Here is a 15425-nt window from a genome sequence, read left to right as displayed (position 1 = left end):
ACCGCAAGGGATTGCGAATCCAAATACACGGGTTTAGTGCAGAGCAGACTCCAGGCAAAATTTAGAGTAAAATTGCTAACTGCTATCATCTGGTTGCCCCCGATCAGTCACTTTAATAGTGGAGAGATATGGCGCCCAAGTGCAGATCCATCAGAAGCCCCCTAGGATCAGTTCCGTAGAGAAGGGCGGCTGGGGGGAGGGTCAAGTCATTGGGGGCACTTGCAGAATAGAAGCAGGGGGGTGGGTTGGGGTGGAGAGAAGGCCATGTCCTTGGGGCTAGGGGAGGCTAATCAAGAGGGAAGAGAGAAATACGGAAAAGGGGGCGTGTTGGGGGTTGTCCAGGCGCTGGGAGTTGGGAATTGGGGGTCGGGGGTCTTTTTAGCATCGCGTGATGGTCGCTAGAAGATTCTGACATGTTGCGGGCTCTTGACTTTTGATAAAGTCGTCTTTTGCCATTTCCTTTGTCCCTGTCAAGCCCCCCCACGCCGCCCCCTCCCCACTCTGGGCCGGCGGGCTGGGGGGGGGGGGCGCGAGCGGGTTGCTACGTGGCAGGTTTCTGGAAAGTTCTCTTGCTGGCCGCCAGAGGGCGCCGGTGGCACTGCGGAATTTTGGGGGGCGGGGTGGCGAGGGGAGGTGGCCTTTGTTCTTCTGCTGGAGGGGGTCGAGCGCGGGATTTACTGGAGAATTCTGGATTCATTTACCTGAGGGGGAAATGTTTTAAGATCCGGGGCTTCACTGGGGAGCGGCTGGAGCATTCACGCTGGGCAGAGATGCGGTGATTCGCACTGGCTGTGTGACTTAGGGTGTCGTGGAAGAGCGTGGACGCAGATTAGTTTATCTTAGTCGGTTTTGGTTTTGGGGGGGGTCTTAGGAAGGTGTGGCTCATTTGAGCAGGATGAAGGGGTCGTAAAATTGTTCATTAGGTGTCATCGTGCGAGGTCTTAAAATTCTTGTTGTGGCCAAGAAGGGAGATGAGATTGCGCGGTGGGAGGGGGTGGGGGGTCGATGGTGCTCTGGATGATTTTAGGTGGTTTTGGCTGACTTTATATTATTTTTTAGCGATACTGTTTTGTATCATGTGTCCAGAGACCACACAAATGAGTGAAAACAGTGTATCGAGAACTGGGCCTTTATAATTTTAATTAATTTATGTTTAAGTGGACTTACCGAAGGTCACAGCCAAGATTTCTGTGTTTTTACTTATTAAAAGTGGAATCGTGTTCTGGAAAGATCCTATGGAGAGTGCCTTCTTGATAGCCTTATGTGTCTCTCTGATGCAGGGTGACCCCCATAGTTGGGGTGCTGAAGGGCCCTTGGACATGTTTTGGGGGGCGCTGCTCGATGTCCACAGGTGGATTCTGGCATGCGATGGCGGGTGTGGTGTTTCGGGGACATAGCGGCCCTGCGCGATGTGCTGTTGTGGGCTGTGGCCTCCCCGCAACCCAGCCTGAGACCTGTTGCGCGTCCCCCCGCCCATTCTATGCCAGCTGTGCCCCTGGCAGCTGCGGGCCAGGCGCTGCGGGGGCGCGCGCGCGCACGCCGCAGGTGGCTGTGCTTCTGAGTCCTTGGGTGCTGGCCGCGCGCCCCCTAGCGGTCTGTGTCTGCAAATGGTCCTTGGCCCGCTAGGCCTGGCTTCAGGTTGCGCATGCGCACACAGCTGACACTTGTGCCCTGTCAATCAAGTCTTCCTTACCCCCTCCCACTTCTCTCCCTCCTCCCCTTTTCAGCTCTTTCCTTTCTGCCCCTCCCATTTCTCCTCTTCCCCCTCCCCTTTCGTTTTCCTCATCCCTCTTTTCCCCTCCCCTTCCTCTCTCCCCTTCCCTCCTCCCTCCTCCCCCTCCCCTTCCTCTTCCTTCCATGCCCCTCCCTCTTCCCTCCTAACTCCTCCCTCCTCCTACCCCCTCTTTCCCACAGCTCCCTCCCTCTCTCTCTGACTGCCCCCTCCCTCTCTCTGCTGTTCCTGTGCTGACCGTTAGAGGTCATCAAGATGGTTTCTAATCCGGCCCCCTTCCCATGCCATAGGGTCTCTTCAGGGATGACATCATCCGTTCACCTCCTTGTCTTCAAGGACCACCTCTCGATGCCACGCTGCTGCCAAGGTGCTTGCTGCTCACCTCCACCTGATGGTACCTCAGTCCCTCTTTGTGGCAGTGTATAACCCAACCTGACGGGCAGAATCCCCACCCCTGCCACCCTCTTTGCACCACCCCCAGACCCATTAGCAATGAAAAGACCATTTTAAATATTAACTAATTAGTTTTAGTTGTAATTAGTTGATTTAAATTTTAATTACTACCTAGACTTGGGCTTTTAAGTGGGTCCTCTAACCTTTGATCAATTGCAGAGGACACTAGGAGCTCCGACCCCTGGATGGCACCCGCATACAAAGCAGCCACTGGCAGAGAGCCCCCGGGACGAGGATGATGGAGGATGAAGAGGACCACATCCGACCAGCCAGCTCTCCCTCTTGGCTGAATGCTTAAACCATTGCCCTAGTGAGGGGGCATTGGTCATTAACCCCTGGCCTTTGCTATGCTTATGCCTTGATGCTGTGAATACTTTCCTCGAAGTCTCTGCTTGTGTTCATGTGCCAGCGACCTGGAGTGTTTCCCTCCCCAAGGAGTTGTCAGTCTCTCTCCGACGACAACCCTGTTGTTGCCTGTCTGATGTCCTGAACAGAAGGATCCCTTTGGGAACTTCTCAGGAGGGGGACCTGGGCCAAGGGCTCCACCAGCATCTCACTGGCAATTCCAAGGCCCAGGGTGGGCTTCTGGAATGAGCATGAGCCCTGGACGCCATGCTACCGAACTGCCAAGGGCATCCCCACCTCTTCTCAGATCTCCCTGTTCTTTCTGGGGAACGGGGACAAGAAGAGCAGCCTCCCAGGGTTGTTGTGAGTATTGAATGAGATAAAACTGCCTCAGGCAGTGCTGGGCGTAGAGTTGGTGGTCAGCAAATGTCTGGTGAAAAAAGTCTGGTAGGTCAGTCCCTTCCCACCCCTGTCACTCTCGTCTCATGCTTCTCGTTTATTCTCCCGCAGCGCTCCAGGCAGCCCCTGTCTGCGGGGCTCTCCTTGAAGCAGGTAGGGGTCCACCAAGATGGGTGTTGGGCTGACCTGAGTAGGAACATGAATCTTGCATGTGGTCATTTCCAGAGCACTTTCTATGTTCTACGAGTGTCTTATTTCCATGTTGTGCATACCTATGCACGAAGCAGCCTCATTTACAGATGAGAATGGGTTCGACATTGATTTGGAGGAATTTTAAAAGGGTCGGGGGTGGCGGGGGAAAGAGGACTTAGGAGAAGCAAGTGCCCCCTCCCATGGCACAGGACACATTCACATTCACAGCAGGGACACTGAGGCTGGAGGAGTGTAAGTGTTTTGTCACATTGTTGGCAAGAGAAGAGGTCCGAGTTGGACCCTGGGTGCCCTTGTGGTTGCCCCTCACCACCCCCCCGGCCCAGAGTTCTACTAAGAGCCTTTTGATTTCCAATCAGGCATTTGACAGTGGGATAGCCTCTTTGAAATCCCAGCTGTCTAGTGTGGTCTCAGGGGCCTGGGTGGCCCCAGTTCTGGTGCCATGTGCTGGTTCCACCTTTCAATGATGGTGTGACCTTAAACAAGTCACTTAACTTCTCCAAGCCCCAGTCCCTTTCATGCGCTAAATGGGGATTTAAAAAAAAAGAAGAAGAAGAAGAAAAAAGCACCCGCATTTATGTACCCCACGGGGCGCTTTTGAAGACCAAATGATGTAACCACTATGAAAGTGCTTTGTAAATCGCTGTGGAAATTGCTAGATACTTAACTCCCGGGGTTAGCGCCTCATGGTGCACATGCCCAACCCCATTCTCCCTCGGTAATAATGGCACCCAGTAGGTGCTGTGTGTGTTTGCGCTCAATAAATAAATTCCAGAGTAAATAAAAGCAGAATTAATTCAACAAACATTTTCTGGAACGCCGACAATATGCCCAGCACTCCAGGCCTGGTATGTGATCCAAAGATGATGAAAACAGTCTCCTGGAAGCTAATTGGGGTCCTCATTCGACCCGCACTTTCTTTCGTCCCCTTTTAAGCCAACCAGTTTTGTCCGGACAAGACAAAAACAACTCCGGCCGCTATAGAGAAGCCCAGCTCGATGGAGACAATAGCTCCTGGGCATCTGAAAGGGGCTGATTGGATTATGTGGCAAATAGAAGGTGGAAGGGTGACTTGGAAGGTGACAAATGAAGTGGGCGGAGAGCTGCTTTGAGTTAATCCAGGCTATTAGGAGGGAACCTTTTGTCTTCCAGGGGCTGGCAGGAGCTTTTACCACTGGTTTTTACATCCTTAATGTAAGGACGCATAATTTATGGTCAGTGAAAATCCAGGCCCCGGTGAGGTTTGAGTGGGCCGTACAATTGAGCGTCCTGCTACCAGTGAGTAATTACAGTGAACATTTATGTCTCCCTTTGCAGTCCGCAAAGGCCTTTTGCAACCGTGGATTCATTTGAACCTCACAACTCCCTGTCCCGACCCCGGGGCTGGCCTGCCACCTCCAAAGGGAATAGAGGCCATCAAGGTGTTCTTCCGACTGGGGTCCCACGGCACATTTGCCACCCCCGTCCCCTCTTGGGTAGTGAAGGAAGAGGTGTCCACTGCGCTGGCCCCTCTTGTCTCAGACCTACCTGTCCCTCCCGCCACCAGTTCTTCCCTCTCAATTCCTAACTTTGCTCTCTCCACAGCAGGGAGCCTCCCAGGGCCCCCCCACCCCGACCCCCTTTCCAGCCACTACAGCCTGTCTCTTTCCTTTTCGCAGCCAAGCTTCTCGAAAGGCCTGTCTACACTTGCTGTCTTCCTTCCTCACCTCCAATTTCCTCTTCAACCCACTGCTTCCTGACTTGTTCTGCTCCGTCGAACGACCCTACCTCAGGTAATGACTTTTCTGTCGCTTAACTCTGGACACGTTTCCGGCTCACGGACACGCGGACACATGGACACATTTTCATTCTTGGCCCTCACAGGGCTTTCGGCTCTGGTTCCCTCCTGTTGACATATACTCCCCAGATGCTTCACAGAATCACCTGCTCCTGGCTTCCCTCATTCTTAGTTTCTCCTAGGAACTGGAGTATCCACAGCTTCTCCTGTCTGGGAGCCTGCCTCTTACCGTCTTACCATCTTGCCAGGTTTGAGGCCTGGCTGAACCACCTGGTGTTGAGGCCTTGGGGTTAGTCAGGTTTTCCAAGCCATGTTTTTCTCAGTTCTGGAATAGGGTTACTAATCTTTACCTGGCAGGTCAGGTGGGATGTGTTGCAGGTAAGAACCAGACACTAGTTGAGGGACTTGAAATAAGGTCAATAAAATGTTCATGAGAAAACCGGAGTCCCCATCAGCTTTTCTGGCAGGTTAAGTTCCCACGGGGAGAACCAAAGAGGGAAGAAAAACATGGGGGGCGGCGGTGGGGGAAGAGTAGCAGAGAAAGAAAAAGAAAAAAAAAAAAAACAGTAAGAAAAGACACTAGAGGCCCCAAAAAGTGGGGAAGCGAGACTTAGAAAATATTGAAATCTACCAAAAACCCATCCAGAGAAAGGTTTCCTCTTGGGTCGGGTCCGGCTAAAAGAAAGTAAACAGGAAAAAGGTTTTAAATTGATTATCCCAGTGACAAATCCCAGGAAGCTTTCAAATCAAATTGCCCCATTTTGAGTTTTTAACTCCTTCTATCAAGTTTAACCTCTTTACCTCCTGCATCCTGGTTAAACCCTCCCCAGCCCCCCTTGCTGGTGATTAAGTCCCGAAGGTACACGCAGCCTTTCAGCGGATGAATGGCCCACAGAAAGCGCCCTCCCCCTCCCCCCCCCCAGCTGTGGTTTTCAGTTTTATTCCACTTTCCGCCCTTTCCCCTTAATGAACACAGGGCTAATCTTGGGCCTTGTCAAGGAAGAGGCTGCAGACGTTAATGAGGTAGCTGCTGGATTCCAATATTCGTCTCATAAGGAGCCCTTCTTTGTCTGTGAAGGAAAAACACACTGATTATCATAATGAGGTGAACTGGCGTCCGCAGGCGGGGGCGACCAGTGCTTAGGCCACACTTCTAATTCTGGGGCTGGAGCCTGGGTTTCATTTGCTCCTCATTTAAGTCTTTGCCTCTGTCCCAGTGAGGGGTCCATTGAGTGGGGTTGAAAGTTGAAGGCCGCTTTGGGAAGCCTGCCGCAGATAGGGCTGCTTTGCAGAAAGTTCCTTTGTTCGACTGTACTACACACAGATGTCGCAGTGGTCCAGGCGCTCCATGCCTCCTGGATTCAGTCTCCAAAAAGCCCGGGAATGGGCGTGCGCGTTTCCTACTAGAGCACGCACCTGACCTATTTCAGGACTCACTGATCATTAAAAACTTAATCATCTACCTGGAGAACCCATGGAATTATCCCAAGGCCAGCACCCATGGAATGCCCCATCCCGGTCAAGAAACAGATGGATATTGGTGCCCCAGAGGCCCCCCCCCCGCCCCCCCAACAGAACTGCAAGGTTTGCGGTTCACATTTGGCTCCGACATACTGCTGAGCGTTGAGTGTCAGAAGCCCAGCGATTTGTCGGGATCACTCGCCAAGTGCACAGAGGGGACTACTCCGATCTGGCATCAGAACCCATAGTCCCTGCTTTTACCGGTTTCTTATCTCCCTCCCCCATATGCCCTTTGCCCCAGTGGAATTGCCCCCCCACCCCAAGCTTCTGTCCTGATCTTTGGATGCCCCAGAGCCCATCGATATCTTTAGAGCAGGTAGCCCCCCAAGTCTGAAACCTGCCCTTCTGTGTCCCAAGTTCTGGGTTTTTCTCACCCCAAGGCCGATCAATCAAGATTAGATCACTCCCAGTTAATCAACAGACTCTAGCCAGACCTTCAGCCAAATGGAAAATGGTGGGAGAAGGGAGGAGGCCCACAAGTTCTCTGTTGGTTAAAGGTACTCTGGCATCATGGCTCAGAGTTAAGCTTGCTCTTTTCAAATCTGCAAACCCAGCTTGTCAGGCACCTTAACCATGTCAAAGGATGTCCAGGTGACCCAGATGTTGCCTGGGTGAGGGGACTGGTAAGGATGAGCACCTCTGAAGTTAGGGATCCCACCAAAGCCTACCCCACTCTGTAGTTATTGGAGAGTAACATGATAGAGCAGTTCCTGGTGTTTCTAAATGAGAGGACTTAATTTTAAATAGGAAAAAGTTAACCACAGACCTTTTCTCCGATAAACAGTAATTAAAATACAGGCCCCCAAGTCATTAATATGCCAGCATCTAAGAACCTGGGAAGGCCGTGGAAGGCATTGGTTGGCCAGGATCTTGGGGGTTTTGTACTCATTCCGTTGTGTACCCATTCACCCCGAGTGCCTGGCATTGACAAAAATCCTCTCCCCCAACTCTGCTCCTGCTTGGGTTTCTGGAAACTAGGCAGTCTTCTTAGGCTTTTCTGAGGCTACCAGCAGAGGGGTCTGAGCTAATTGCTCCCTTGAGTATAGGGGTGGCCTGTTGTCACTTGCCCCCTTGTTTCTACCGCATCCCTTCTATGCCTGGGAAGGACATCGCTCTCTTCTGCCTGTGCACACAGGAACCCCCTGCTCCCCACACTTTCCAGCCCAGGGGTCCAGCCTGGCTTCCTGCGTGAGCCCCCTGGCTCCCAGAACCCACTGGTCTCAACATCCTTCATTAAATCAATCTTGGAGGCTCTGGATAGTTCTAGGAAGAGGTGGCTTCACCAGGTGGAAAAGCAGAGAATGCGTGAGGCCAGGAGATGCCCCCACCCCACAATTCTGAGTTTCTGTTTTTCTGCTTTTACTGCCCACCTCTGTTCTCCACCCCCTTCTTCCTCCCCTCCTTTCATCACCATTTCCTGATTTGGTCCTCTGGGGGTGCCCTAGGCCAGCCCATGCCTTCTCTGGATGCCCCAGCCTCAGCTTGGCACAAAGTGGGGTTCAGTAAGAGTATGTGGGATGTCTGTTTGGGCAGGTGAGTCAATGAAGGAACCGCCATACTTGTGATGCTAGACGGTAGTCTTTGGGGACCGAGGAGCTTTAGGCAAGGGTGGAGGGTGGATTTCATTTCACTGAGGGGGAGTGGGCATCGCTCCACTCCCAGCCCCATTTGAGCTGGGCTTTGCTGGTCCTGCCCCTTCATTCACTCAGGCGTCCATCCCGTCATCCAACAGTTGATCCTTACTGAGCGAGCCCACGGCCCGGCCCCGGCTCGGCCCGGCATCCCTTAGCGTGTCCCTTGATGGCCTCTGCCTCCCTGGGAGGGCTGGCCGGGGGGTGGCTTCTGCTGAGGGCGGCCTCATGCTGTGTCATGTGCTGGAGCAGTGGCCTCCGGCTCTGTGGAGAAGGCCGGCAGAGGGGTGTGAGGGGTAGGCCTGGTCTGCCTTCCTTGGGCCAGTTGGCCCCCGTGACCTTTAATTTAAACCCTGGAGCTCACTTGAAGCTGCCCATCACCAGGGCTCTGCTCCCTCCTGCCCCCTCTGCCTCCGACCCCCATCCCGTAGCTGAGTGCTGATGGCTGCCCTGGCCCCCTGCCCTACAGCTCAGGACTGAGGCGGGGGCACAGGAACCGCTGTGGTGTGTGTGCCCCTCGGGCTCTGGCCACAAGGGTCTCCCTCTTGAGTTGGGGTCTGTGACCTGGAGCTCTCCCTCCACGATGCCTTCCTCCCCCTGGGACTAAATCTAGCCCCTCTGCAGCCCAGGCGATGGCCGGGAACCTCCAGGGAGCTCTGCAGGCTCTACCTCTGCCTGGTTGCCCACCTGCTCCGCTCTGTCTGGTGGCCCACTTGACCCACCTGCAGCTCTGCTTGCCGTAGTCTGTCGCCTGGCCTGACCTACATACCCCTTCTCCTTGCCCGAATCACTGGGCTCCTGACCCTCTGGATCTCAGCTGTCCAGCCCTCTGCCTAGCTGGTTGGTTTTCCTTGCTGAGCCCACACCTGTGGTTACCTGGCCCTGCCTGCTTCCTCCTCCATCTCCCGCTTGCTTGCCTCTGGGCCTTGTGTTGGGTCCAAATGCCCCTCCTCCAGCCTAAGGAGCCCCTTTCCCTGTGCGGCCAGACAACTGGTCCCCAGTGCCCATGGGACAGGCCCCTGCTGACATGCCACCTCCCCCAACCATCCTCGGATGCCTCCTCCCGTGGTCGGGGGGAGCGACCACGGCTGCAGCCAGACTTCTGTCCTGCCCCTCCCCATCCCCCCAGACCGCTTGTCTTGTCCCACTGGGTGTTAGCCACAGCCTTTGCCTGTGAGTCCTGGGCTCTGCCGTGCCCCAGGCCTCGCGGCTGGTGCGGGGGCTGCCGTCTAGGCCCGTTGCTTCTCCTTCACCTCTTCATGTCATTGCTCATCTCCACGAGCCACCTCCTTCCACCAAAAACCACGCTGCAGGTGAGACTGGGCTCGATGCCTTTTCGTGTGTGTGTGTGTGTGTGTGTGTGTGTATGTGTGTGTGTGTAGCTCTTCTGGAGTGCTAGCCTTGTTGTAATCCTGATTTCCTGCCTCTCCTGCAGGTCAGCCCTGTCCTGGGCACACCGGCTGCGACCTGGCTGGGGCCGGCCGAAGAACCAGATGGAAGAGGCTGAAGCAGCCCCCGGAGGACCACTGGCCTGCACCACCGAGCCTGCCTTGCTGCCCGTTGCCTGACATCTCAGGCCCAGCCCCGTGCCTCTCCCCTTCCTCCTGGTTTGGGGTGAGTTTCTTGCTTTCTTGGGACACCAGGATCTCATTAGTTTCAGCTCACACATCTCTATTCAAGAATATATACATTTCGCCTGGGGAGGGGGCCACTACCAAGAGTGAATCTTCACCAACCCCGCGGCCTCGGGGTCTGCAAGCTGCCTGGAGCCAGGATTGTGGCCACATGGAGCCAGCATGGGTGGGGCCCACCCTGGGCAGTGGCATGCTGTGGGCCAGGCACGGTAAGTGAGGGGTGTCCACAACTCTGGCGAGAACCAACTCAGGCCAGGCACGCAGTAGGTCCCCCGTGCAGCTTTGCTAGGCACGTGAATGAAATGAAGAATGGTGCATTTGCCCCCTCTGGTCTCCGAGGCCTGGCCAGAGGGCCAGCATGGAGACGTGGAAATGGGAAAGCTTGTCTGTCTGTAGAAAGCCTTTCTCCCTGAAAGCCAATGCAATGTCAGCCCTCGTGAGAGTGCTGGGTTCTCACACACCAGGCTTTGATAATGTCCTTTAATCACAGAGTGGTTTTGAGTGAGTTCTTCTCTTGGCCCCTTTTCCTCACCCCTGAAATTGCAATGAGATGGAAATGTTTGGGTCTGTTTAAATAAAATCAGTAATGGTAGAGAAGAAGAAAGCAGAGGATTACAGCCACACAGTTCACGCCAGAACGAGTCATTTGTTTATCTGTGCTTTACTGATTCAAGACGCATGGATGGAGCCATGGGGGCTCAGGGCTGGGGCTCTCCTGGGGTGCCTAAAGCCAGCTTTGCTTCAAGGACCGGAGGGTCTAGAGGGGTTCCCACGCAGTTACGTGGCCCCTGTGGCAGCTAAGCAAGGTGGACAGGAAGTGAAGGAAGCTCGGCTGAGGGCACTTTCCTTTTTTGGGTGCCAGGAGCCGACGGCGCAGGGGGCCGGGCTAGCGAGGCCAGCTCTGTGCCTGTGGGGCCTCGCGTCCAATGCTCCTGGGGTAGCCACTGGGGTGATGGATGAGGCCAGTTAGACTCCTGGGGTGGTCCGGGTGGGAGATGGGGAATGGCCTGGCGAGGCTAACTCAAGCCCACAAACATTGATGGAGACTCGGGTGGGTCCCCCAGTGCCCTTGGGCCAGATGCCAGCGTCCCCTTTGGTGCCCACACGCAGGGTCTGTGGGAGGGCAGGCGATGAACAGAGCAGGGGGCCCCTCCTCCTGGTGCCACAGACCCCCGCGCTCCCCGCGCGGTCCTGGGTTTCTAACTCAGCTTCCGTAATGCCCTTTCATCCCACAGCGGTTTCAGAGCCAGGTCTGCCCTGCCCTTCTCCACTGAAAGGGAGATGGGGTGTGGATATTATTTTTAAACAAAACCCGTCAGTGTAGACAGCAAGGGGCCGGAGGTATCTGAACCTGGGGACCGTTGTCTTTTGCCTGCTTGTTTTTGTTCCCTGGAGAGCTAGTCAGGCTGCCTTGAGGCGGGGAGTGTGTGCCCGGGGCTGAATCCAAGGAGGGGCACCAGGAAGGCTCTGCCCTGTGATATTTACTCCGTAGCTGGCATTTGCTGAGCCATTGCAAGCAGAGTGACGTGGCAGAGAGAGAGGCCTAGGAAGGAAGGTTTACATAGGACAGGATGCAGGTCTGGGAGGGGCAGGGGGGGGGTCGCATCCGGAGCTTGCCAGACGGATCCGCGTAGCTAGTCTGAGCCAAGTGCCCGTGGTTTCTGGATTCTTCCGGAGGGACATCTCAGCGCTCCCTCAAGGTGGGCTGAGCTGAGGGCCAGAGTCAAGGTGAAGGCAGGTGTCCAGCTCGCCCCAGCCCCTGCCAGCCCCCTGCCCCTCATCCTCCACCGCAGTGTGGGATGGCGTCTCTTTGGGCCTAGTTGTATTTCAGGTACACTTGTGAGTGTTCCGTCTCAGGCAAATAGATGTTTTTGTGTGTCACGTATTTTGGGTTTTGTGTGTCACTAAGCAGAAAATAAAGACTAGATCAAGTATTCTTCTCAATTAAAGGAGTTAAAACAGAACATCATAAATCAGCCTTGTAGTCGAACATCCCAGGCGTTCTTAAGTGTTAAAAGAAATGATCATTTTCAGAAAATTCTTTTTTGGAGGGATTGGCCCATCCCTGAGCAGTAAGGGGTGGGTAGGAGCCCCTGACGGGCCCGACAGAGGGCAGAGAGCCCTGTCACTGTGGCGGGAGGGGTTTCTCTGTCCGTTTGTTACGAGCGAGGCTGGTCCCCAGGGCCTGCCTCTAGCTGGATGCTTCCAGGAGGGCACAGATGTGCGGAGGAGATGGTGGTCTTGTCTAGAAGCTGGCACTCCCATCCCACTGGACTCCCCCTGGGTGGGTGGGAAATGGAGCCCAGAGCAGAGCTCAGCCTCTGTGCTCATGGAAAGACACAGAGTGCCCCCTCGGCCCCGTGTTTTCCCACTTGCAGGTTGCTTGGGAGGCCTCACTGCAGCTTTCAGGGCCCCTGACCTCGTGCCTCCTGACTTGTGATTCAAACCCCAAAAGCATTTCCAAGCACATTTCTCCAAATAATGTCCAAAACCTGGCAAGACTTAAGGGCAACATGATGCATGTGTTTCTTATTCGTTTACATGAAGTAACTTCAATGTGTTTTTTGTGAGCAATCTGACTTCCAGAAAGAGAAAAAAAATTGACCCATCTTTAATGAGCTTGCTAATGAATTTTTCCTTGAAAAGAAGAAGGCGGCTTTACACAGAAGGGGGTGTGGAGGGAGACAAATTAAGGTTCTGAAGGGTTAAAGGGCAGTGGGCGATGGAGAGAGCAACACTGTCAGCGGAATTGAGAAAGGCCTGCGGCTCTGGGGGCAGTTTCTTTTTAGAAGACCCGTGTTTAACACAGTGTGAGTCCGTCCCAGGAGCGGTCCCCCTTCCCTCTGCTGCTTTGAGTCCTGTCCTCTCTCCTAAATGGCAAACAAGGAAGCATCGCCTGGTCTCCCATCTCTGGTGTGAGCAGATGGAAAATTCTGGACAAGAGTTGTATCTTCCCAAACGAGGCCATCTCCAGTGTGGGGTTCCCATTTTGAAAGGGGGACAGGAGTGTGGGCAGGGAGGGAGGGACAGCTCTCTCTATGGTACCTGGTTCCAAGGGGGCAGCCCCGAGTCCTGCATGGCTTCGAGAATTCGGGCCCTTAGGGTAGTCTGAGGGACGGGCTGTTGCAGAGGCAGCTCTTGTCCTCGGTGTGGAATGAGTCCGTGTTTCAGAGCCAGGAAAGAATTCAGAGAGCCCTTGGGACTCTGTTGGGAGGAGGTCTGCCCCCAGAGGTGTCCCCCCACCCCCTGGCCCTGGCACCCTACACGCCAGCAGGACAGAGCAGCACCATCGAGAGGGGTCCCAAGTTCAGTTGGATCCAGTGGAAGCGAGTGTTGGTGGGGGGACTCCTCATCTGTGCCAGGGTGAGAGACCCATCTTTGAGGAGCCCATACATCCTGGAATCTCTAGTGCCTTCTGGATTTTAGACACTCGGTCCCTTACCCCGGTCTTCACTGTGGAAAACTGATCCTTCTAGCCATGCTTTTGGGAACTGACTGATGAGAAAGTCTCCAGAAATATCTGTGTTTGTCTTCTCAGCTGCCCCTTCCCCCCAAGTCACGGGCTCATGAGGGTCCAGGGGCCAGAGCAGGTGCTGAGGAGCCGAGGCTGGGGTGGGCCCTCACTTGGGATGTGTGTGGGAGGGGAATTAATCAGGGGAGAGGAGGCTGGTGGAGGGTGTAGTCGTGGGTCTCTTAATTGCTCTCCAGTTTCTTTGGGCTTAAAAACAATCCAGATGGAGAGTTCTTAAGTCCCCCACCCTGGGGGTCTGGGCAGAGAAGGCTGCCCACCACCTTTTGCCTGGCTCCTCTGAGCAGTGAATAGGGTCTTTGGCAGGGGCTTAAGGAGGAGACTCTTAGCCTGGGAGCTCCCAGGGCCGTTTGAGGCTGAACAAAGGCACAGGCAGAAAGGAATGTGGGGGCGCCCCCCATGGAGAACAGCCACCTGGGGATAATCGGGAGGGCTGAGTGCACATGAGTTTTCCCAGGTCCTGTGAATACATTCTTTCAATAGAAGGTGCCTTTTCTTCAGATGAAAAGGAGAAAAGCTCAATCACCTTCCCTGGACCAGAGTGCGTGTGTGTTCCCTCGGGGGCCGCGGTGGCCCCTTCCTTGTGTGTGTGTTGGGGGCTGCGCTGCACAGACAAGAGGCTGCACAATGACACGGTTAACCAGTCACCCCTTCAGCGCAACCTCGGACATGCTCATGCTCCTTGGCTCTAGGGCTTCTCTGCAAGTTTCTCAGGAGGAAGAATCCTTGCGCCTCTGCGGGTAAACAAGAATTGGATCAAACCGGGCCTGATGCCCGAGAAAATGCCAGACGGGCAGATGGGGCCAGGGGAGACCGGCCTCCAGGGTCGGGGGGAGGGGGCCGGGAGGAGGGCCGGAGGGGCTGAAGGCTGACCACGTGTCTGTGCCAGCCCTGCGGGCCCCGCAGTGGGGTGGCTCCTGCCTCCCCCCGCCCCCGCCCCGTCCCATTCTCCAGGCCTGCCTGATACTGGAGGCAGAATCGTTCCTCCCGGCTTAAGAAACTGGGGGCCGGTGTTCACAGTTAAGGAGGGTGATGGGCGTCAGCACGGCTCACAGGCCCTGGGGCAGCCCCGGGCAAGGGGACCCTGCCAGATGGAGGGCAAAGAGTTTGCGCCACCACGGCCCCCAACTGTCCTGAGGCTCTAGCCCCTCTGGGGAACTGGGGCAGAAATCCCTGCCGTGAGAGGAGGGAGTCCGCATCCCAGTCTTGGCCGGTGCTTCTTGCTGCTGGCTTCTGGGCCTCAGTTTCCCCATCTGTAAAAGGAGGCAGTAGCCTGTCAGCTCTGCATATTCTCTAAGGCAGAAGGAGCATGGGATGTCAGTTTGGGAAAGGCAAAGGCCCTGTTTCACCAGAGGGGGTGGTGGGTGGAAGGCCTTAGGTGTCCAGACTGGGCCCCCACTAGCCTCCTGGCCGGGAGCAGGGCACACTCCCACTCCCTAGGACTTGTCGGTCGGAGGAGAAAATTCTGAATGGGTGCTCTGGACACGGCCTTTTGGAGAGCTGGTTCTAGCCCATGCTTAGCCCCAACTCTGGGTGTGACCTTGGATCCTGTCTCTAGCCTTCTGGCCTCAGTTTCCCCATCTGTAACAGGGGGCAATGCAGGATCACGGTCAGCGGAGGGCCCTTGGAGCTCTGGGATTTCCTTCCGGCTGCCTCAGTGGTCCTCTGTGGTTTGTTTATTTGCTGGGTCTTTAGAGTCCGAGGGTCAGAGATTGCTGGTGCCCTTCCATCCCACCCCCTCTGCTTTAGAGAGGACACAGAGAGCAGAGAGGGCTGGTGCCCCATCTCGGAGAGCAGGCCCTGGTGTGAAACCTGCTGCCGGTGGCTGGCTCCCTCTTGACCAGCACGGGCAATGGGGTCGCAGTCATTAGGGAGTCCCCATGGCCAGCTTTTTGTGAACAAGATCCCCATAGCGCTCACACCCCAGTCTAGCTCCCGGGGGCTGCCTGAGCACTCCGGGGCCGGGATGGCATTTTACGGAGCATTTTCCCAAATGGGTGGGCCGCCGGCCAAGCCTGGAAAACTTTCCGGGCTGTGGAGTGGTCGGTGTGTAATGAGACTGGCCCCGTGGCGGCAGTCCCAGGAGAGTGCGGCTGGCCGTACCCTCCCCTGTGGCTCACCCCGTGCCCTTTGGTCCCGAGACCCTGGGCAACACCTCTGTTGGTGCCCTCGCCCGCTCAGCTGAGAACTTCCT

The 15425-nt window shown here is 55.4% G+C and overlaps 1 protein-coding gene across 8 annotated transcripts in view; it reads left to right on the top strand.

Annotated features, from left to right (window-relative positions):
• Positions 1 to 15425, top strand: part of LOC102734234 (uncharacterized) — a 34555-nt gene that overhangs the window by 633 nt on the left and 18497 nt on the right. For 3 of the 8 annotated variants that reach the window (XM_031020825.2, XM_081829909.1, XM_031020828.2), the window contains exons 2-6: positions 2023 to 2099; positions 2345 to 2893; positions 3041 to 3082; positions 4798 to 4911; positions 9504 to 9682. In XM_031020825.2, coding sequence (XP_030876685.1) covers positions 2776 to 2893; positions 3041 to 3082; positions 4798 to 4911; positions 9504 to 9682 — 453 coding nt within the window. In that variant the 5' untranslated portion in view covers positions 2023 to 2099; positions 2345 to 2775. Of the gene's footprint in view, positions 1 to 2022; positions 2127 to 2344; positions 9382 to 9503; positions 9683 to 15425 lie in introns of all 8 variants that reach the window. The other 5 variants (XM_031020826.2, XR_434935.3, XM_031020827.2 and 2 more) reach the window with 5 other exon arrangements.

This window comes from Leptonychotes weddellii, chromosome 9, assembly GCF_054177405.1.
Source record: "Leptonychotes weddellii isolate Sample4059 chromosome 9, ASM5417740v2, whole genome shotgun sequence".
NCBI lineage: Eukaryota > Metazoa > Chordata > Mammalia > Carnivora > Phocidae > Leptonychotes > Leptonychotes weddellii.
The sequence above is the reverse complement of the archived record's forward strand: the minus strand, read 5'-3'. Positions and strand labels throughout refer to the sequence as shown.